Here is a 21,692-nt window from a genome sequence, read left to right on the forward strand (position 1 = left end):
AGCTAAAGGCTGTGAAGTACAAACTTCAGGAGGATGATTTGATTTGAAGTCCAATGAGTGACACATGCATGCATTTCAGGTAAGTCAGTGTAAAATGATTTAGTGGTGGACACAGAGACACAACACAAAGCTTAGGCACAATTCTGGTCATGGTTCTCCTGTGGATGGACGCCGCTGCAGTGAACCCGTCCCAGCTGCCTTCAGGTGTCGGCCCGCGGCGGAGGACAAACGGCGGCTGGGTGAGATGGAGAAGCTCAGGATCTGAGAGGACCTGGTCTGAGGTCTGAGGCAGGCCTCTGGAGGACTGGTCTCCGGCAAATGTTCATGTGGGTGTCGGTTTACATGTGGGACTGGAGAAGCTCCAGCAGCTCCGTCGCCTTCCTACGCAGCAAGCAGCTCTCGCTCGGGCTTCTTCCTGGGACGTTCCCTCTCTGAAACAGAAACAGATTGACGGGCTCACGAACAGCTGCAGGGCGGAGTGTCGAGCACAGTACAGCCGCTGGTGGACAACGAGGCTGCAGACGCGGATGCTACACCTGTAAAACGTGGAGGCTTCACGCACACGTTCAACACGGCGGCACAGAAGATCAACACAATCGGCGCAGCCTGCAGGACGTTTTGATTTCTACACGTCCTACACAGACTGTGAGCATTCGCTCTGAGATCACAGCTGGAAAAACATCAGAACAACACGGAGTCACAACTTAAGACAAACAAACCCCGTTTCTCCTCCGAGGCCTCGGGGACTTCTGGCAGCTGGTCTGAGGGAACCTCTGGAAGCTCGACGTCTCCCTGTGAGAGTTCAGAAGATCAGACATGACATGAGACCACTAAAGTTCTGCTCCAGGTCGCCCGACAAAGCGTGAACACGTTCCCGGTGATGAGACCCACCTGAGTTATGGCCTCCAGCTCAGCCAGGACAGCGTCCTCGTCCTCCTGTGACAAAGAGCCGGCCAGCATCTCGTCGATTTGCTGCAGAGAGATGAAAGACTTGGCTTCACATCGTGGATCTGAGCTCAGAAACACTTGACAACAAGCGGGACACATAACTGAGACGCCAGCAGGTTCTCCGCATCTGTTCCAGAGTTCTTTTTACACAGTCATGTAAAGCAAAATCTTTTGATCTAAAGTGCTCAAAGGTAAAAAACTGTATGAAACCTGCACCTTTCAGGCAAACTGAGGGTAAAGAAATGGAGTCTGATGTCAGACTTACCCTCTGGTACTCGATGGCATCTTGGGTTTCGTCCATAATTCGTTCTACTTCTTCGATAGACATGACCTAACGTGTGGAGAAACCAGAGGTCGTCAGTAAGCAGCCATTCAGGAGGAGGACACGAAGCCACCTGACGTCACCTACCTCGTGCATTTTTTTCAGACACTCGTTTCCAACTTTCAACCCGTCGATGACCTTCCTCTCAATCTGGGCGAACTCCAGGTCTTGAACCTAAAGCAAGCAGAGAAGAGAGGAGCCGCTAGTTTCACGAGCTCCACTGAAACAAACCTGCGCTGTCACGGTAAACAAAAGTGTGCGAGGCTCAGGCTGCAGATCGTCTCGCTGGGGGAAACTGACACGTTTAAAGGCACTCTGGACTTTCCATGCTTCTGCTGCACCACCCGTCGCTCACACCCGCCCATCACTCACCATACGCTCCAGGTTGCCGATCTGGTTCTCCGTCTTGTCGAGAAGCTGATCCTGGTAGCGCTTCTTCTTCAGCAGGAGGAGCGCCTTCCTGTTTGAATCCAGAAGACGGTTTGGTGAGGTGAGAATCTCTGCGGGAGCAAGACGCTCACAAAGCCAGCGCTAAGAGGTCACATGCAAGAAAACACACCAAGAAAAGCTCCCACCAACAATCACATGAAAAAGGCTGCGATTTGGTTTGACTCCTTCAAACTACGGCTTGAACCTTGTGCTTTCACAAGATCCAACCTGCTGTTTTCCTGCTGCTGTCACATACAGAAAGTGAAAGTGAAGACGAACGTGAGTGAAAGGCCTAAACAGGAAGTCATGTGTTTGCTGTCACACCTGAATCCTCCTTCATTCCTCTCATCTCAATGCATCAACTGTGTAACTCACTCTTTTTTGCCATCTTTCAGCAGCTGCTTGGCTAAAAGTCTCTCCTTCTCCAGCTGCACGTTGATCTTCTTCTGATACTGCCTCAGCTTATCTCTTTGCTGTTTCAGTTGCTGCAATGAGGAGAACATGTTGTATGAATACAAACAGCTTCACCCAGCCGGGTTTGGAGCTGCTCTGCCAAACAGCACACCGGGACAGAAACGTTTCTTAAACCAGCAGGACTCACGTCAGAGTCCCCGGATGAAGTCGCCAGAGAAGCCGCTGAGCACCGCTTTGATTTAATCGGTTCATTTCTCAACCGTTAAAACGAGTTCAGTTGTTTGCTACGACTTTTAACGATGCAGTTTGAAGGCAGACTCACCTAAAAATGTTTATTTTTCAGATAAATTCGTGCAAAATAACGTAAAGACCGCTGAAAAGGTAAAGAAGTGCTGTACAAACCAGGTGTGAGCGTCTACTGACAAACAAAGTTATTAAATTAGCACATTTTTCGAAGCAGCGCGGTGTCGAGGCTAACATAAACAGTTTGGTTAGCTGGCTAATGTTAGCTAGCTGTGACACCTACCAAAATCGCTTTGTCTTGTTCTGTCACTCGGGTCTGTTTCTTTTTTCCAAACAGATTTCCCATTCTGACACAGCATCCCAGCTACGATTTGAACCGGGGAGGAAATATGAAACTTCTTCGATTTTAAACGATTTTTCTAACTTGTAAGGGGCAGGCTGGGGCAGGCTAGAGCTGCTTCCTCTCCATTATTTGTGTAGTCATCTGTCCATTCGTCCACACCCACATCAGGAAGGACGGTAACCGGGCAGGGACAGAAACTGAGTATATGTGAAATCATGAACATTCACTCCCCTCTTGTGGTCACAGAAGGGTACTGCACTTGAATGAAAACAATCAAAACTGATCAAATTAGCTCAATCTCATCTCCCAGTGCAAGCAGAAGCCTTTCATTTAAAACAAACCGGAACGGAAACCGGAATCGGAACGACTACTGTACTGTGACTATTAACAACAACAACGATGGAATAATGAAATGTTTGATGATGTTGGTGTTATTTCATGACTCTGGCCGTTATTGGGATGTTTCCACATGAAAGAACGTACCTTTTCTGAGGCACTTTGTATAGAAGTATCGATAAAAAAACATACTGAAGCTCTTATTTTACAGACACTGTTAACATTAGCAGCAAACTTAACTATGAATAACAATATGACATTAAAAGAAAATTAATAATCAGTAATTAATATTGAATAATCGTGTTTATTTCTTCATTGCGTCAGTTTGGTGACTGTTATTTTGAAAGGAATCGCCAGAACACGTAAGTAGGCGCTCTCGTCTGCAGCAGTTTAAATGTCGTTGTTCCTCACAGTGACCACTAGAGGGCAGCAAATCCAATCATTTCAATACATTTTACGTCAAGTTAAGGAATGTCTTATTAACAGACAGACCAGCAGAAAGACAAAACATTTCAATTTTTTAAACATTTTTAATAGCAGTGTGCAAATCTATGAACGATGTAGATACATAGTATATGATATTAATTTTTTTTCTTTTATGTGGACAATACAAAGCTTGTAAAACAAAGAACGTGTAAGGACGTAAACACCAAGTTTTTACTCAGCAGTACCACTGAGGTTAGTCAGATCAGCACCCGTCTTCCTGGTCTGTCAAAAAAAGAAGAAAAAAAGGACAAAACAATAATTTGGATCAACGTTTATTCATGGAAAGACTGTGCAGAGACCACAGAGTTCATTAATGACAAGTGTCCATCCAGACATGCGGGCGATACAGCAGGAAAATACGGCACACAGCTAAACCACAGTCTTTAAAAAATAAAATCAGTCAACAGATCACCTTACAAAGATTGCATAATATAAAGAAAGGTTATAAAAGTTCCCAGAAATAGTGCAATTTTTTTGTTCTTTTTTAATTCTTTTTCTAACCACCACCAGTAAAACAAGAAGAAATCCGCTCCACTGCCTACGCCAGCTGCTTAAATGCTCCACCTCCCACAGAGACAAAGAATAGTTTGGTTTTCTTCATGTGAAATATTCCAACCGGATGTGATGAGTTTTGTTCTGGAAGCGGAGAGGAGTGTAAAACTGTCACCCGGGTGGCTACATGTTACTGAAACTGACAGAGTATGACGTCACACCGCACTTGGGAAAACCACAATGAAACATCCAGTGTTCATCGGAGACATCCGTCCTCTGCACGCGTCTGCAGTGCCGCTCTTTCAATCCGTTTGCAGGAACGAGGCTACATGTGTGCAAATAAAACGACGACAAAGATTAAATAAAGTTCTCCCATTTGAAAGGACGGAAACTAAGGCATAAACTCCAAGTCATTTCTTATTCATCACGTGTGCACTGAACGAAAGCCGACGACCTTCGTTCCACCTCTTCATCCGTCTCACAAATATTTTAAAAAAACCTCTGAATCGTCTCTCTTGACTTCAGTTACGGACGACGCAGCAGAAGCTGCTGCACGAACACGAGACTGAAACATGACAAAGCATTTCATCGTCATGACACAAAACTAACTCAGGTTTTGTATTCCCTTCAGTATCGTATTTATAATTCATATCGAAAATCCCTCAGTTGCCTTTAAAACGAAAATTCTAAATTCTATTCCAAGTACACAAACTTCCAAAAAGTTCACGAGCTCACATCCTGTCTGAGGTGGACCGAAACACACCTGGCAGGTCTGTTTGTGAGCAATAAAACCAAAGTGTGCCTTCAAATTCCCTTTAGCCATTAAATACCCTCACCTGAATGTCAAGAAAAAAATTACAATTTATCGGTTTAAATATGCAGACACAAACTACACACAGTATGTACAACACGAACACACACACACACAACACGGTTAAATAGGAGTCGATGAAACACAACTGTGAGATTTAAAAGCGGCACCAAAGTGAAGCAGAGTGACGACCCGAGCGGTCGCTGAGTTACGAACCCTCCGCTCACCAGGGCCAGACGTACATTCAAAACTCAGAACGCCTCCTCACGTCTCCGAGGTCGCGGCCCCGGCTCGCGCCTCACGAGGGCAGTGTGCTACATGTACTGGTGTGCATATTCTTCCACTACATTCCCCGGGTTCCAGTTCCAAGCTAAACCTGCAGAGGGCGAAGGCCGCGGGACGAAGACCAACGCTCAAAGTAATCAACCTCTTCGTGAGCGAAAACACTCCGGGAGAAAGTGGACTTCAAATCTGTGTGTGTGTGGATGATGAGATGTGCATGCTGGTGTAAAGAGGAGGAGAAACACAACCCACGGCGCCGCCTCGGCTTTAGAACTATTATGCAAACGACTTGTGCACATGCTACTGACACTAAGGAACAAAAAGCACTTCTCAGTGGGTGTGACGAGGTGTGGGAGTGTGTGGTTCTCACACACACACACACACACACACGTGCTGCTTTGGTACGATCGTGGTTGGAGCCCAGTCGCGGTGGTGCTTCGAAAAAACCAAAACGTCTTCACAAACACGACGGACAGAAACAAACACGCTCACTGTAACGCCGCACTCGGAGGAGAACGCAAGGAGAGGATCACAAAGCATAAATATTAGATATTATCATTTCTATGTATTTCTGTTTATTCACTCCCTGCGAAGATAAAAACGCCGTCAGAAAGAGGAGCAGGCGTCCCATCGGTCGGTGCCGGTCAGAAAACTGGGAGCACCAGTGGACGAGGGTCACACACATCACCTCAGACCCAGACAAAAGGGGCCGTGAACACACACACAGTTAGTCCAAGCGTGTGTGTGTGTGTCTGTGTGTGTGAGCCCCGGCCCGCAGGATGGCCGCTCAGGTACGGCTGGTGAACGTGGAGCGAGCGAGTGCTGGCGTGGCCCTCCGCCAGGCGCTGAAACCCGGTCGGTCCCGGTCGGCTCAGAGTTGGTGCACGATGCTGTCCGCGTGGGTGGCCGAAGCCGAGCCGTCCTGCCGCAGCCGCCGCCACTGGAACGTGGTGCTGAGGGAGCCGACCTCGTCCTCCTCCTGCTCCTGCTCCTTGGCAAACTCTATGAACACCTGCAGCACAGAAAACATTTGCCATCCGATCTGAACTGCGGCTCACCTGGACGCCGACGTCTGCGTGACTCTGCTGTTTTCTCACCACCTACCTGCTCCAGCGTGCACTGGGAGAAGTTGTACTCCTCAAAGTTGAAGCTTTGCTTGGCTGAAGATCAAAAAGATCAAGAAGATAAATTCCATTGACTGAGCGAGCAGGAGTGTGTGTGTGTGAGTGTGTGAGTCTGTGTGTCTGATGACTCACCCCTCTCTAACTGAGTGAAAGCCTCGGCCAGCGATGTGACGTCCTCCATGGGGACCTTGTAAACCATCAGAGTGGCGAAGCTGCAGGGAAATCAGGCAGCACATTGAGCTGAATCACATGTGGCTTCAGCAGAGCTTTTCTGTCTTCCCTCACATCAGCGTACGTTATGTTATGAGAACGTTATTATCCTTTTTGTAAAGTCAGCATACGTTATCTGCTCTCTGATGGGGTGTCACGATTTCGATTCTAAACTGGGTTTTCGGTCCGGTTCGGGGGCTCAGTGAGCCTCCCTTTAGCCTGCCGCTGGCCCTCAGATCCGAATCCTGAGGCGACCTTCGCTCAGTCGGACTCACCTCTCCTGCCGGGTCGCGTGAGGGAAGATTCGCAGGATCTCTTTGTGCAGCAGCGCCACCTGCTGGAGCCCCATCAGCTCCTCTCTGAGCTTCACCTCCAGACTGTAGCCTCGGCCGTACTTTCCCTTCAGATGCTGGATGGAGCCGATACACCTGGTGGAGAAGAACAGACGGAGCCCTAAGTGACCCGCTTCTTCATCGCTTCTTTCAGAACGAGTTCCGTCAGAGCACGCGAGCACCAACCTGAGCTGGCCAGACACCATGATGGCTACGCGGTCGCACACGGCCTCCGCCTCCTCCATGTAGTGCGTGGTGAGGACGGCTCCCCGCTGACGGTTCTTGAAAGCAGCACGAATGGCCCTCCTGCACACAGGAGACACGAGGTCAGAGGTTTGCAATGCGAGAGGGAGGACGTCCTCAGCGTGGCTGAACCTCCTGTGTGACCTCTCAAAGGAAAACACCAAGAGCCACAACACAAGCAACACTTTCTGAGAGTAAAAACAAAGACTAAACCGTAACGTGTTCAATCAGAAAGAAGCTGTGATGTTTTCTGATTTAGTCTGCTGTGGACAAGTTGCTAAATTCTCAGTCAGCTTTCCCAGCACTTGTTTATTTTCTACTTTTGCATCTCGTGTTTTTAACTGAAACCCATTATTTCACAGGAACACAGACAACACAGACGGTGGACACGTCTCACCACATGCGCTGTTTGGACTTGGGGTCCATCCCTGACGACGGCTCGTCCAGCAAAACGATCTGAGGATTCCCGATCATACTCAAAGCGAAGCACAGCTGTAAACCAACGGACACCACAGTCAAACATTTAACAGACAGGCAGAATTCTGAGTTAAACATTCAATCGCTGTGGCTCGATGGAACGCTGAACTGTAGAAGTCTGACAGGAAGTCTCTCCTGGGCGTCTTTCTGACAATCTCACCTTCCTCTTGAGTCCTGCTGACAGGGTCTTGGCCTGTTTGTTCAAGTGGTCCTTGAGCTCCAGCGCACTCACCACACTGGCAACAGGCACAGAACAACCGTCAGCAACTTCAACTTCCTTTACAGGATTATCACAGCAGAAACTCAAAGTCTTCCTGCGTCTTCTCCAAATTACTGACTGAATTGTAAAAATGGCACACAACTTCCTGTTGCTCGCACACTGAATATTCACGTCACAGGATGTCATCCTTATCAGTTTGAGATGGCTAACGTGATTTACGGTTGGTCCGGTTGTTCTTACGGTCTGATGAGAGTGAAGCCAGACTCACCGTTTGATGATCCCGGGTACATCCTGTCCTCTCAGGCCCTTGATGGCGGCATAAATCTCCAGGTGCTCCTGCAGGGTGACCCTGGGCCACAGAGGGTTCACCTGGGGACAGTAGCCAACGTGCTCCAAAGGATTGTCCACATGACGAAATTCTGTACTGTAGTCCCCCATCAGAACCTGGATGGAGCAGACGGTGAGCCAACAGCGTGGACTGTTGAAGGAAACAGTATTTTCGGTCTTATCTGTACTGTACCTGTCCTGCAGTGGGGTCAGTGTCACCTGACAACATGTGCATGACGGTGCTCTTTCCTGCTCCGTTGGGGCCCAGCAGTCCGAGAACTTCACCTGATGAAACAGCATTTACAAATCACCTAAGACTACGGCCGACCTTGTGTCTCAACACTCCCAAACACGCCTAAACATTCTAACCAATCGTACCTTTGCGAACACAGAACGAGATGTTCTTTGTGGCCAGTTTCCTCGTCTTGGTGAGAGAAAAACCTTCTCTCCGGCCCTTGTGCTGCTTCCTCAGGTTACTCACAACCACCAGGGGTCTCTGAGTGGACAAGATGCAGTGAAGAAACACAATAAACGCAGCAATTTAAAGGTCCCAAGCTCCCGTTTACATAAGCTGCTCTGTTTTCAGCCCACGCCTGATGTGGATCATCCCCTGAGACAAACAACAGCTCTGCATCCAGATTTTCACTCACCTCTTCACAGGACTGGCAGGTGAGGGCCTCCTTCACTCTGGCCTTCTCCATCTGGACATCCTCATCCTCGTTCTGCCCTTCCTCTGGGTTCCTCTCCACTTTGGGCTTTGAGCTGGATGAGATCCTGTGCAGGTTTTTTTTTTAAATTAATTAATTAGCGTTTTTAAGTTATTCTGTCAAATCTGGTTTTGTGTGTTGATATGTGAATTCAAAAGAATCTTCCATTATGACAACGTGAACTTTTTGAAATGCGATCGTCACCTGCAGAACTGATCGTTTTTCATCGCCCTCCCTCCGTAACGGATCTCCAGCCAACGAAGCAGGAAAAGCAGCAGGATGCACTGGAGATATGGCTGACCACCAAAACACACACACACACACACACACACACACACACACACACACACACACAGTATGAGGGCACAACACTCACTTCTACCGTCGTTACTTTGTGACCGATACGTACAGATACAACCGCAATGAGCAGGTCTTTCCACAGGAAGTTCTCTTCATACAGAGAGGGGAAGAAGGTCGCCTGTAAAATGAAAGAAAATGGAAGTCAGCTGACTCCGAACATCTGGAACAGAGAGAGGAAGAGGCAGACTGAGAATCCAGCAACTGGCTGCTTGAAATCCCACCTTGGTGATGCAGTTGAGGCAGCCCATGAGAGGGTACAGAGGGTTGAAGAAACACAAGATGTTGTGCACGTATCTGGTCAGTCCAAGGATATCGTTCACAAACAACAGCTGAACCAGCGAGGCTGACACCACACACACCTGAGGCACAAGTCACTCAGTCAGTAAGCAGGACTCTTTCATGTTTCAAGTATGAATTTAAAACTTACGGGATTTACTTCCTATTTATGTTATTGTCATCGCAGTTATTCATCTTAATGCTTTCAGGAACACATGCTGTTGTGCTGTTTGGACTTATTTTTCGGAGAGAATTTTCCGTTTGCCCCGTCAAGGCATCTTGCCTCACCATCATGGAGATGACAGAGAAGAAATCCCTGTTGCTCTGGACCCGGGCGAAGCCAAAAGAAAATACGTAAGTGAAGAGGATCACAGCTGGACCAAAGCCAACGATGCACAGGACCTGAGAGGGAAAAGCGATGCAATGGAAACATTATCAGGGATATGCGCAGTAGTGCTAACTGCAGGAATGAATAATCAGTTCGTGTAATGCATGTGTGAGCTGCCAGGTGCACACGATGGCACGAACCACTGCGGTGAGGTTGCTGGAGGTGAGCAGGTTTCCAGTGTGGAGGGAGAAGAGGATGATGGTCATACAGGACAGGATGAGGTAGTAGAATGGGATGTCCACAGCTGCCTGGCCACACCAGTAGGCTGATGGTACCAGGCCAGAGATGCGCAGTGTAGAGCGACACTTGATCTGAAGAGGAAAAAACAAATAAACAAGTTAGCACAGGTGAAAATAAAAAGGAGCAAAAGTACAACAAATGCAACATTTCTTCTCTTGAAATAAATACTACAGCTAAGGGATTACCTCTCTGTCTCGGGTGTGGTCCATTGCAAAATATGCTGGCATTCCAGCGGCCAGCATTCCCAGTATGATGGCTTCTATGTACACCAGAGCGTAGGACGTAGTGTCTGGGATTTGCTGAGGAACGTCATAATGTGGACATTTATTACAGATGAACAGGGTAGATGAGATCTGTGCCATCTGATGTGGAACTCGGTCAAATACTCACGTAGTCAAACGGTTTGGTCCAGGTTCGGATCTGTCCAGTCCCGTTCAGACCCCTTAGAAGAGCGTTGCTCAGTATATTGACAGCCATAGGCAGAGAGTGCACTGTAGTGCTGTTGAACGCAACAGTGTACCTGAAGCCCTGCTGACAGACAGACAGGAAGTGTTAGAGAGGTTGAGGTGCTGCTGGAGATCACAGCTGATGCTTTGTTTCCAGTTTCATCAAGTATCTGGTATCAAAAAATAAACTCGATGGGCCCAGTGTTAAAAGTGACCTTGTTAGATCCTGTTACGTTGATGGCAGCGCTGTGCGGGGCCGCCGCCATGTAGTCGCCGTGTTTCATCATCTCCACCTTGATGTTCTGAGACTCCAGGTTATGGATGAAATCGGAGATGTCAGATTCTGTTGGCACAAGCAAAAGAAAAAGCACTCACACGCAAGAAACCTGCAGTGTAAGGAGTTCAAAAGGGAGAATGCATAGAAACATTCAGAGGATCACAATCAAGGAGAACTGCACCCACAGGACACGTTCTCATCGATTAAGATTTACTGTCCCATCACAACATTTACAGCTTGCAACACTGAAATACACATATTACATGAATCTGAAAAGGTTCCAGTTGGTCCCAAAACAGAATCCCATCCGCACTCACCTGAGGAGTTCTGAACCAGGAGGCTGGTGGTGTATCTCCCGGGAGCCTGGTTCCTTTTGAGGAGGTAAATGGGCAGAAACTGACGTTCTGGAGTGTGAATCTGGATGTTTCCGGTGGCCAGAGACAAGACCAGCACTGCAACAACAAACACCAGGAACAAAGCCAGACTGCAAGAGAGGGCAGGCGGCAGGGAAAGACAGCATCAGAGTCAGTGCTGATTCTTCATAATTCTATAGCAGAATATGGACATTTTCAATGAGATGTGAGATCAGCTGCGTCGAGCTAAGAGAGGGAAAACGTATCTTACATTACAGGGTTCCTACACATATTCCATACTCACTGAGTTGATCGCTTGTGATTCTGTCCCTGAACACTCACATGTAAACAAAAGCCTTTCTCTCCCGCCTCATGTTGAGCATGTGCAGCCAGGCCACGGTGCTGAACTGCTGCCGCCACAGCGCATGACCCGACACAACGTCAGACTTGCCGTCTGAGAACGACAGCAGCTGCTGGTCGGCGTCGTCCAGAGAGGCGTTGTCACACTCGTCCTCCGCCTGCTCGCGATTAAACACGCTGTAGTCTGAGGACATGAAACAGACGACGTCCTTTTATTCAGCTGGGGATTAGTTTGGGATTGTTTCTAATGTAACAATACTGCACGCTGCTTTGGTAACACACTCACCAGCTTGGTCCACCTCAGCCTCAGCCTCCAAACGAAGAAAAACGTCCTCTAGTGTTGTCATGGAAACCCCATAGTTAATAATTCCCAGATCGGGTTGACAGTCGAGCTCCGAGAACAAGCCTATGAAAGACAAATCAATGAGTACTTGCTGCTGGTCCACTGCTGTTGCAGTTGAAGCTGAGTCACTGAAGAGATGTAATTTGTGTTTAGATCTGACCTGGGAATTTGTCCACGCTCTCAAAAGGCAGAGTGAAGGTCAACTCCGCCTCGTGCTGTCGAGACAACTTTGCCTTGGGAACAAGCTGCTTGACCAGTGATGTGATCTTTTCAGCTTCACATCGCTTGCTGATTGACATTCTGTGACAGAGGAAAAAAATGAAAAAAACACCTAAAACTCATGTGGTCGTCAAGGGTGGAGGAATTACAAACCATGACAAACTTTAGCAAAACAATAACGTCTACTGAAATATTTTTTTAAAAAACATTTTCACGTCATCAGAATTTTTCTTGTAGAATTTGTAACCCAGACGTTTTTCACTGTTTCTTCTTCATGTGCCCGATAACTGAGGTACAAAGTGAACTGCGGATTTGCAGAACCATAAGTATTATTATGATGAGATTTCTGGTACTTGAAAGTTGACAAAGTGAACTATGTAAGGAGTCGAAGTAAAATCTGCTTGCCTGAGATGATAACCAACACCACACTTGATCTTAAGGTACAAAGAAGAGCCAACACATTTCAGCTGCCCCTGAGAGATCACGGCTTTACGATCTGGACAAAAGAAAAACAACAAAAACAGATCAGGTAGAGATTCTGTGATTCTCAGGCTGAAGCTGGCAGGAAACTATTTCATGATACATCGGCAAAGAGCAACTATCAGCGCTCAAACGTTGACATGAATAATGTCAGAGGTCAGAGTAGAAAAGCAGCTCGATGGCAGGCGATGCACTTCGCAATGCAGAAAATTCTTCTAATGTTCAGTCACACAGAAAATTCATACCAGCAAGAATGTCAGCCTCGTCCATGTAGTGCGTGCTGAGGACAGTGACTCTGCCAGCTCTGCGGCTCTTCAGCAGCGACCACACCTGGTGTCTGGAGCAGGGATCCATGCCTGCCGTGGGCTCGTCCAGCAGCAGGATCTGACGGGAACAAACATGATGCCAACTGCTCAGAAGGGGCCCAAGCTGAAGTCATCCCGTCAGGACTGGTAACCGAGCTACCGATAACTCTGAGACTTCCTTACTCCACAATGACACCCTGAAACATCTGGCTTTTGTCTTCAGTGGGAAAAGCTACAACCAGCCTTTATTCCTAGTCAAGGGTAGTTAAGCTGCAGCTCTGATGGAGAAACCTGCATATACATTAACTTTGGTTTAAAAAAGCAAACATTTAATTTCCAAGCTGCAGGTACCTTGGGATCTCCGAGAATGGCAATGCCCACACAGAGTTTCCTCTTTTGGCCTCCACTCAGGTTCTTGGCCTGAGCAGTCATGATCTTCTCCAGGTCCAGATCCTTCAGCACTTTGGTCACCTATCAGAAAGAAGTGCAATCACACCAAGGATCAACAGACTGACCGTCACTTTCTTTCAAAAACAATTTCACACTGTGTTACTGAATACGGCATCGAAAACTAAAAAACATCATAGCGATGACTTCAAGGACTTTTAGACAAAATGTTTAACATGATAGACAGTAAAGTGAAAAGAGGAAAAGGATGCATTGGTTTAATTGTTTCCCAAATGTTTCTGAATGCCTTAATGGCACTGGTGAACAGGCTTCCATAATATCTGGCACTTCCTGTCACATCTTTGCATTCAAAATTCATATCACATCAAGTTTTTCCCAGTCACGTGAACTCTGCTGTCAGGATGCTGTGTACTGAACTTGTCGTTTTTATCAACAAGCAACTGAACATTTCATACCTCAGTATCGATGTCCGCCGGCGGGATCCCTTTGATGGCAGCGAATATCCGCAGGTGTTCTTCCACCGTGAGCACATCAAAGATGATGTTGAATTGAGGGCAAATTCCCACCAGCTGCTTCATTTCTGATGCATCAGCGATCTCTGCTACAGGGGAGCCGTAGATGGTCGCCGAGCCGTTCGTGGGCGGGCAGATGCCACACAGGATATTCATGAGGGTGGACTTTCCAGCCCCGCTGTGACCCAGCAGAGCTGTGATTTGGCCCTCATAGATGTCAAATGTCAAACCTGGATGTAAAGGCATCATGAGAACCAATCAGGAAATACACATTAAAGGAAGAACGGTCACACACATATCGTTTCAGCGGTGACAATCAAGCGTAGGCAGAGCAACAGAACGAAGCATGATCGAGTAAATGAGGTTTAAGAAGGAACACGTAGAAACCATGTTTCTTCTTAATAAAAAAATAAAACCTGTGGTAAAACTACATTTTGGTTACTGTTTTTGCACTAATGCTCTGCCTGCAATCAGTCGTTCCCAGAGCACACTGACTTGTTTTGTATTAAACAAACTCATGCTTTTTTCAGGTTAAAGAGCCACTTCATCTGCATTGTTTTCTGAATTTTTAAACTGTAAACTCCCACTCAGCCGTTGATTAGTGATGTAGTCTACAGCGCTGATGCCCTCCCTCCACCAACACAGACAGTGTAAACATTGAGACTGACTAAAGCGTCAGCCTGGAGGTGGAAGATAATTTTATTATTATTTAAAAGTCTCTATTTGTTCAGGCTTTGTCCATTGCTGCTTGTAAAAACACTGTTCAAAGTTACTCTCCAGCTCAGTAAGAAAGAGACAGACAGCAGTGGTCGAGCAGGCTACAGAATGGATGATGAGAGGGAGTGGTGTTAGTGCAAACAAACTGCGGTGAAGTTCTAAAGCATAAAAACTGTTTTGTGGGATCCTCAAAAACACAAAAGAAAATTGGGTATTTCAGGGGGCCTGCACTTTGAAATTCCCAATTTAATTTACTTCTCTCTAATGGGACAACAGATATTCCACAGTAATCTGACACAGTGAAGTCAAACTGAGACTTACTGTGGGAACAAAGCGCTCAGGACTCTCACCTCTCAGAGCCTCCACCACGTTGTTCTTCTCTTTGTACACTTTGTGGATGTTGGTGATGCTGCCACAGGAGGAGCAAATGAGCACCGAGGAAGAAATACGACAGAAAGGAAAGAAGCGTACATACAGAACCAGTGTTAGAGTGAGCAGCAGATCTCAGGCTACAGGCTGGTCCCACAGGCTCTGCTCAGTCAGGACCAGTGGACCAGTGAGGGTTGGCATTGAACCAAGAACAAAGCAGAGCCAGGCTTTTAAAAAACTGAGCTTCACACTGATTCCCTCTGCTTCAATATCAAATGTTCTGAATAGATATGTCAGATACAGATATTGTGCTTGATATGCTACAACTGCATTGTTTTATTTACTAACCCAAAGTTAAAAAATTGTTCAAAATTTTACCGAATTGCCTCCTTCCCTCTGAACTCGGGTGACACGGGCTCGACAGACTCGTCCCCACCAGGAGTGCCGTTCAACTCCGCCTCGTATACTGAGCTCACTTCAACATAGTGCTTTCTGCGCTTGGACCAATACGATGGCTTCAGGAAGTACACCAAGGATCTCCTCATACCAAACTCACCTGCATTTCAGGCAAAATGTGACAGATATTTCTCATAATGGTAATACTCCACAATGGTAGCTTAGTGTGTGTGTGTGTGTACTTACCAGGCAGCACCTGGTCCAGGTAGACAGCCAACAAAAGGTAGAGGATGCAGTCCACAACCAGCATGAGTAGGGGCACGTAAAGAGGATGTGGGCCGTTGGCCAGGGAGGAAAACACAGCTCCATCTCCCTGGGCCTCCAGGTAAACCACCTAAACACACACTTACAGATCAGCCATCTACAGCCACCGTTATTAGCCTCCACACTGTGCATCATTCTTCCAATACACAAACACCAGAGTAAGGAGCACCTGTGGTCAACGGACAGTAAGCCACTTCCTCTGGGCTACTTAATGATTGTTTTACTTACAAAATTTGTATTTTATAGCCAGCAGTATGACCAACCTCAACTAGCACTATCCAGAAAGAAATATTTTAAGCTTTCATAAAGGTGTGTAGCAAAAATTATACAAAGCGCTTTAAAGTAAAACAAATTATGTTTGATGGATATGAACCCTTTGAAGGATCCTAGGAGGCAGCATTATTCTTGGCCAGTTTGGCACTTCATTACTCCGAGATGACCAGAGGAGCGAGGTGTGGAGGTGTGGCTCTGTGTTTGTGTGTGTGTGTGTGTGTGTGTTACCTGTGCAATCCCTATGGAGAAGGCACTGGGGGAGAGCAGGCAGAGAAGCCAGACCAGCGGCTGTGGGAAGTCCTTCATCAGCACAGTGAACAGTGACAGGCAGCCAAACAAAACCGTCAGCATGGAGCCCACTGTGCTGGCAAACTTGGGCTTCTTAAATAACGGAGTCAGCATGAAGGAGAAAAAGATCTGTGAAATGAGAGAGAGGGACAAAGAAGAAGAAAGCAGTCATAGGTGGGAGAAGGCAAATATATAAACAAATATTTTCATTATTATTATTAGAGAAAAAAGAGAGGGAGTGAGAGAGAAGATACTAATGTAATTTGGGTGAAGTGACCCTTTAGGGGTTTACTTTGCCACCTTCACAGCTCTACTTACTGATGATATCCCATAGAGGAAGATGAGGAAGAAGATGACAAAGAAGTCACTGTTGGGGAACAGGGCTGTGTACGTAGCAATAATGGACATCAGGATGGACATGATGGTCACCAGAGCAGCATACAGGAGACCCCAGGACAACCTGTGGTACAACATAAACACCTGAACCATATGAACAACAAGCAGGCAGGAATCAGGTTTTTACAGATTGCTAAGAGTGTGACGCTACGGCGAGTGATGCCCTCTTCTCTCTCACCAAAACGCCGTGTCGTAGAGCCCCATCATGGTCATGGTGTCTTTGAGGCGATGCTCCTTCTCAGCTGCCACGTTGACAATAAGGAAGGTGACGAAGGGAGTGAAGGCCAGGACCAGATAGATGGAGATGAGGGCGTGGGGGAATTTCTGCACCTCCACAGAGCCTGGCTGACCCATCATGATTACCTTCAGGTCCATCTCGCTCCGCACTGAACGCTTTGTCTGCATCTGCACGTCACAGACAAACCAACAGCACATCAGACTGTGTCAAACTATGACTGTGAGCAACAATCATCCTCATTACAGATTCATTTATCAGCTATTTTTTAACTGAAAATACATGTGAAACATGCCCAGTATAATATAAGTTTAGAGAGTCCAAGGTAAGGGATTTAATTGTTTGTTTTATTTGACTAACACTCCGAAAGATATCTGAGACACGATGATACTCAACTAGAAGAAAAAAAAAATCTGCAAATCCTCAGATTCAACGAGGCAGCCATCTTTGTGAAAACAACTTTAAAGTTGTAAAAACTGTAAATTTTCCGTCAGACAATAAAATAATCAACAAATCACTTCTTAAACTATCTTTGCCATTTTAGAATTAACCACAAATGTCACAACATTTTAGCATTTGTCCTCAAAAATATGACATGTACTGGGTAGGGAACTGAACTGAGGGTGTTTCCTTTAAATAAGAACCAGCATTTTCTTTGCCGTTTCCTGAACAACACTCAGGACGGTGTGAGTGGGAGTTTTGGACAGCACTGCTTTAGGGTCGAACGGGGAACACTGCGCTGCTCTCTGGCTCACCTGGATGATGGCTGCATCGATCAGAGACTGGAGGCGGATGAAGCCCTTGTACCAGTAATTAGCCGCTCTGCAGTTCACCGAGCTGGTAAAACAGTTGGCTAAAGGGGCACAAGCACAATGACACTTTATATTTCAGCTGTGGTAGGAGAACATCTTGCTTACATTTAATCGAAAACAAATTTGCCTGATTAAGCCTGCCTGACTGATGGTTTCTCTGATGCTGCCCTTCTAGTTTCCAGTTTCTGATGAATGTGAGTTGTTGTGTGTTGTACAAATAAAACTATTCTACAGACTACACGTGTTAACTGCAGTTTTGACCTCTTTAAACTTTTTCCTCTTCACCATGCATCTTGGAGGACGGTGAAGCTGTGCAAGAAACCCCCCCTCTGCTTCAACATTTACTGAAAAACAGTTTGAAGCAGTTGTGATGGTTCCAAACGTTTTCTTTTTCACAACAACTAATATGCAACATGTTAGCAAAGCTTCTTCTGCAGTGTTATTCTTAAATAATAATAAACCAGAAATTGGCATTTTCTGCACTGTGTGGCCAGTTTTAAATATTAAAGGGAAGGCACAGGACACACAAAGGTCTCAGACAGGTAGTGTTCAGCATATGCCAAAAGTTTACAGCCTGTAAACTGGTGGGAGTCTACAAGTTATGGAATATAAATGGGGGATGGGGGGGGGGGGGTCTGAACGCTGTTTAAGAAAATCCCATCAGACTTTACCAAAAGATTCTGTGTAATCGCTGGGTAGGGGCAGCTGGTTGTAGGGGAAGCGCAGTCTGTAAGACATGGCTGAGCTGTCCGTGAACACAACGCCGACGTAGGTGGAAGGCTCATACAGGCTGGCGTTCTCCAAGTCCTCCTCACTGGCAAACATCTCCAGACCATGCGGCATTTCTGAGAACACGAGGAGGAGGATAAAAGAGTCAAAAACCAAGAATATATGGTGTTCCATAATCTTGTAGCTTTCAGTTCCTCTGTCACATTTTTTCTATGAGTACAATTTCAACACTTTGAAATGAATTCAAATGAACACATCTGGAACATTAATGGTGGTGCTGATGAAGGGGTACTTGAGTTCACGGGACTGGGCTGCCAGTGGTGGGGAGGACAGCTGACGGTAGATGAACTGACAGAGCGGCCCCGTATCCTAGCAACCAAGGTTACCAGATATCCAACTTTGTCCCAGACTTGACAGAGAAACAGACTGACTCCATTTTAGAATGTAGTGAATGTGAGCTGGTAATTACAAAGTGACTTAGGTGTGCATAACTACCTTATCAGTGTAGTAGGACGTCACTTAGAAGTGAAGAATATGGGACACATGGCAGACCTCACAGAGTCTCACTTGTGTTGTTATGCCTAAGCCACACTGAGCATCATTAAATGTTTCTGCCTTAGAGATCCAAGTCTCCTGAACTTTGTTCTTCACCAAGAGTTGACCAGTTGGTCAGATTTCCTTCAAACAACAGCCATGTCTTATACAGTAAGTGAATTTAAAGGATCAAATGGTTTTTGAGCTCTTACGCATCTCCTGGGCCACCTCTTCCATGATGTGGCTGGTGATGTTCGTGATTGGCGTGTAGCCCAGGCCCTTAAAGAATTGCTCCTCAAACTCCAGCTCCGTGGTGCTGATGCCTCCATAATAAACGTGAGGGTTCAGGACGCTGATGAGTATCAAGAGACCCAACAGTAGCAGAGGTAGGATCAATTCCTGCAGACAGATAGATACGAGCACATGGAAAACATCACACATAGTTTTCGTTTTCTATAGGTCATTCTTGGAGGAAATTCCTACTCTAAATTAATCCTACCACACACATAATCACTGAAAGAAATAATAATCAATACTAAAACTACCACTTTTACATTCACCTTCTGCTCCTCATTCACATAAGCACTGTAGTCACTGACCCTAATGTCTTGGAGGGTCCTGAAAGGGTTTGAAAGGGCAGAACAAACCTCATAACAAATAATACGAGCCATAAACAACATGTCACAGTTTGACCTTGAGCAACATGGTGAATTGCAACAATAAATCTGGAGCCGTTAGCACATCAAGAGCTGATTCAGGAGCTTCTCTGGTTTTAAAAACAGCTTTAGACTGAGAAATAAAAATCTACTGCTGTGGTTAGGCAGGGAAAACTCAGACTGGATTTGGTTCACCTGGGATTATCTGTGACCACAGCAGAACTTAAAATGTCATTTAGCAAAAACTCTGTCCTCCCAAATATCATAGATTTTCCTTGCAAACCAACAAAGCCGGGTTCTGTTTTCCACTTCCCACTGAGCAAAGCATAACAGGATTTATCTGGTCTCCAGTTAGCTTAAGCATCCAGAGACAAACAGCTGGCACCTCTAACACGACATAAACAAGCTGTATTACTCACAGCTAAGGAAGCTGCAGTATGTCACCCTGTGCTGAAAAGTTGACAGACAGAGACATTAAAAATGCGTCAGTGCGACATGAAGCAAAATAAATAATGTATGGTCCAACAAAGAACAAAAGCAAAATTTATATTGCGTATGTATTGCTTTAACAAGGGCCAAACGTTTGGGTGGCTTATGGCTAATTAAACGCAGAGAGAGAAGCTTATTCAGAGAACCAGACAGAATATGGAGCGTGCAGCAGCAACCAGCCTCCACCCTGACCTCAAGCTTGTCAGTCTGTTGAAAACTAAGCACCTGAAGACTCTGTTGCTCTGTCCTCCATTTGATGAGCAGATTCTTGTAGAGAAGACTTCTTGTTTGGTGCCAGACTCCGGCATCTCTCTTGTAGGTGGGCTGCATACCTCCAGCATGCCTCATGTGGATGCCGTGCGGACAAGAAGTCGTCTCCTTAATGCTGGCCTCAGCTGCCAATTCCACCAAGAAATCCAGAGCAAATGATAAACTTACATCCTGGACATTAATTAGCACATACATACAATTAGCTGATTATGTGACCTAGACAAAAATCGGTGTGCATCTGTTTTTTTTTTAAATCTATCATCCTTCCCTAACATGTCGGATAGTACACAAGCACACATTTCAGGACTTCGGGCACATGAACTTATAGGAGACTATTTTGTTAGAGTATCTACCCTTCAGAGCAGAATTACTGCAAGCAAGATGTTTGCTTTGGGTGGATGCTTTGCTCCACCATGACAAAAAAGTCATGACTGCCCACAGCAGGCCTGTGTGTTCCACCACAAAAGTGTCGATCTGAATTTGAATTCTGGCTCTTCCTGTCAATCTGTCTCAGAGTTTCAAAACACATCTTCAGATTCAGTTCAAAAGTTTTTATAACTGAAGCTGTACTGAACAAAATAACAACAATAACAGCAGGAACACCTTGCGTTTATGTATGTTTTGAAACACTTAACCTTTTTCCATACAGTTTATGGTTGTGTTTATGCACTACAAAGGTGGATTAAACATCATCTTTATAACTAGTTCCCTTAACTACCTTTACTGAGACGGCAAGCTGTCGCGTTTCCTGCGACAGCTTCGTGAGAATAACCCGCTGTTTCAGCACAGCTCACGGCGATGCTGTGAATCACTGGCTGAAATCCCGTGGCCGTATTGACGACCGCACTTTGACCACCTTGGTGAAGTGGCTTTACCTGAGGTACCTGTCCAATCAGCTTTCAGCCAGTTTTCATTAACCGCTAGCTGACGTTAGCCTATGAACTCTCGCTAACCTGCTATGTGGTATGCTGGCAAAGGACATTTCAGCGTGTCATCCTACTGTTTGTTTGTATTCGAGAAGCCCTGTCTTCTTGGTTTGATTGGAAATTAGAAAAAGTGGAGCTAGGGTCAGCCGAAAACGCGTGGCTGCGCGCTAAATTAACAGCCAGAAATGAGATGCTTGTGTCGTCCGAGCTAACGCGCTGTGAATGCGCAAGAGCAAAGGAAACATGCTAGCAAGCTACAGCAACACAGCAGATATCCTGTAGCAAACACACATATGCACTGAGAAACGCAAACATTAATATACTCACGTATGAAATACATTAAGACATATCTTTGCCCAATTTGTGATTTAATATCCTTACATTACAGACGTGGTTTCATGTCAAGTCAAGCCCTAAACCGACAGCCTTATTTCTAGCGTCGCTACTTTCCCCTGTCAAAGACAGAAAGTGGGACGTTCACCAATCAGATCAGACCTGCGTGTTAATGACGCCGGTTTGCACCAATCACGTTTCGACCAAATGATATTTATTGTCATAACGCCAA

The 21,692-nt window shown here is 46.1% G+C and overlaps 2 protein-coding genes across 4 annotated transcripts; both read right to left on the reverse strand.

Moving 5' to 3' along the window:
* Nucleotides 1-73: 73 nt before the first annotated feature.
* Nucleotides 74-2,830, reverse strand: chmp6b (charged multivesicular body protein 6b). Its single transcript, XM_046376306.1, has 8 exons — nucleotides 2,640-2,830; nucleotides 2,075-2,184; nucleotides 1,643-1,730; nucleotides 1,358-1,444; nucleotides 1,214-1,279; nucleotides 892-972; nucleotides 720-792; nucleotides 74-431 (listed from the first exon to the last, which is right to left on the reverse strand). The coding sequence occupies exons 1-8, from the start codon at nucleotides 2,700-2,702 to the stop codon at nucleotides 382-384; spliced, it is 618 nt and encodes a 205-aa protein (XP_046232262.1). The 5' UTR covers nucleotides 2,703-2,830; the 3' UTR covers nucleotides 74-381.
* A 947-nt stretch (nucleotides 2,831-3,777) lies between these two features.
* abca5 (ATP-binding cassette, sub-family A (ABC1), member 5) lies at nucleotides 3,778-21,608 on the reverse strand. 3 transcript variants are annotated; one of them, XM_046376547.1, is made up of 39 exons: nucleotides 21,455-21,588; nucleotides 20,157-20,326; nucleotides 18,999-19,185; nucleotides 18,195-18,368; nucleotides 17,467-17,564; nucleotides 16,655-16,881; nucleotides 16,399-16,540; nucleotides 16,021-16,209; nucleotides 15,442-15,589; nucleotides 15,178-15,355; nucleotides 14,781-14,839; nucleotides 13,657-13,943; nucleotides 13,145-13,264; nucleotides 12,734-12,872; nucleotides 12,414-12,504; nucleotides 11,950-12,089; nucleotides 11,733-11,852; nucleotides 11,429-11,630; nucleotides 11,051-11,217; nucleotides 10,672-10,799; nucleotides 10,401-10,538; nucleotides 10,196-10,309; nucleotides 9,911-10,081; nucleotides 9,671-9,784; nucleotides 9,328-9,465; nucleotides 9,156-9,224; nucleotides 8,951-9,042; nucleotides 8,690-8,813; nucleotides 8,418-8,535; nucleotides 8,233-8,324; nucleotides 7,981-8,156; nucleotides 7,653-7,728; nucleotides 7,413-7,507; nucleotides 6,959-7,078; nucleotides 6,716-6,868; nucleotides 6,363-6,442; nucleotides 6,211-6,266; nucleotides 5,690-6,118; nucleotides 3,778-4,338 (listed from the first exon to the last, which is right to left on the reverse strand). In XM_046376547.1, the coding sequence occupies exons 1-38, from the start codon at nucleotides 21,465-21,467 to the stop codon at nucleotides 5,978-5,980; spliced, it is 5,046 nt and encodes a 1,681-aa protein (XP_046232503.1). In that variant the 5' UTR covers nucleotides 21,468-21,588; the 3' UTR covers nucleotides 3,778-4,338; nucleotides 5,690-5,977. The 3 variants fall into 3 exon arrangements, with proteins under 3 accessions (XP_046232503.1, XP_046232505.1, XP_046232504.1); XM_046376549.1 differs by lacking the exon at nucleotides 3,778-4,338 and having other exon boundaries at nucleotides 21,509-21,608; XM_046376548.1 differs by lacking the exon at nucleotides 3,778-4,338 and having other exon boundaries at nucleotides 20,157-20,372; nucleotides 21,455-21,592.
* Nucleotides 21,609-21,692: the final 84 nt, after the last annotated feature.

This window comes from Scatophagus argus, chromosome 21 (genome assembly GCF_020382885.2).
Source record: "Scatophagus argus isolate fScaArg1 chromosome 21, fScaArg1.pri, whole genome shotgun sequence".
In the NCBI taxonomy this organism is placed as follows: Eukaryota; Metazoa; Chordata; class Actinopteri; family Scatophagidae; genus Scatophagus; species Scatophagus argus.

Coding starts and splice junctions, on each gene's coding strand:
- chmp6b (XM_046376306.1), bottom strand. CDS start 2,702: ATGGGAAATCTGTTTGGAAAAAAGAAACAGACCCGAGTGACAGAACAA. Junction 1,731..2,074: donor CTGAAAGATGGCAAAAAAGA/GTGAGTTACACA, acceptor GGATTCAAACAG/GAAGGCGCTCCTCCTGCTGA. Junction 793..891: donor AGCTGGAGGCCATAACTCAG/GTGGGTCTCATC, acceptor GAACTCTCACAG/GGAGACGTCGAGCTTCCAGA.
- abca5 (XM_046376547.1), bottom strand. Junction 11,853..11,949: donor GAGCGTGGACAAATTCCCAG/GTCAGATCTAAA, acceptor TGTCTTTCATAG/GCTTGTTCTCGGAGCTCGAC. Junction 9,225..9,327: donor GCCTCAACTGCATCACCAAG/GTGGGATTTCAA, acceptor TTCATTTTACAG/GCGACCTTCTTCCCCTCTCT.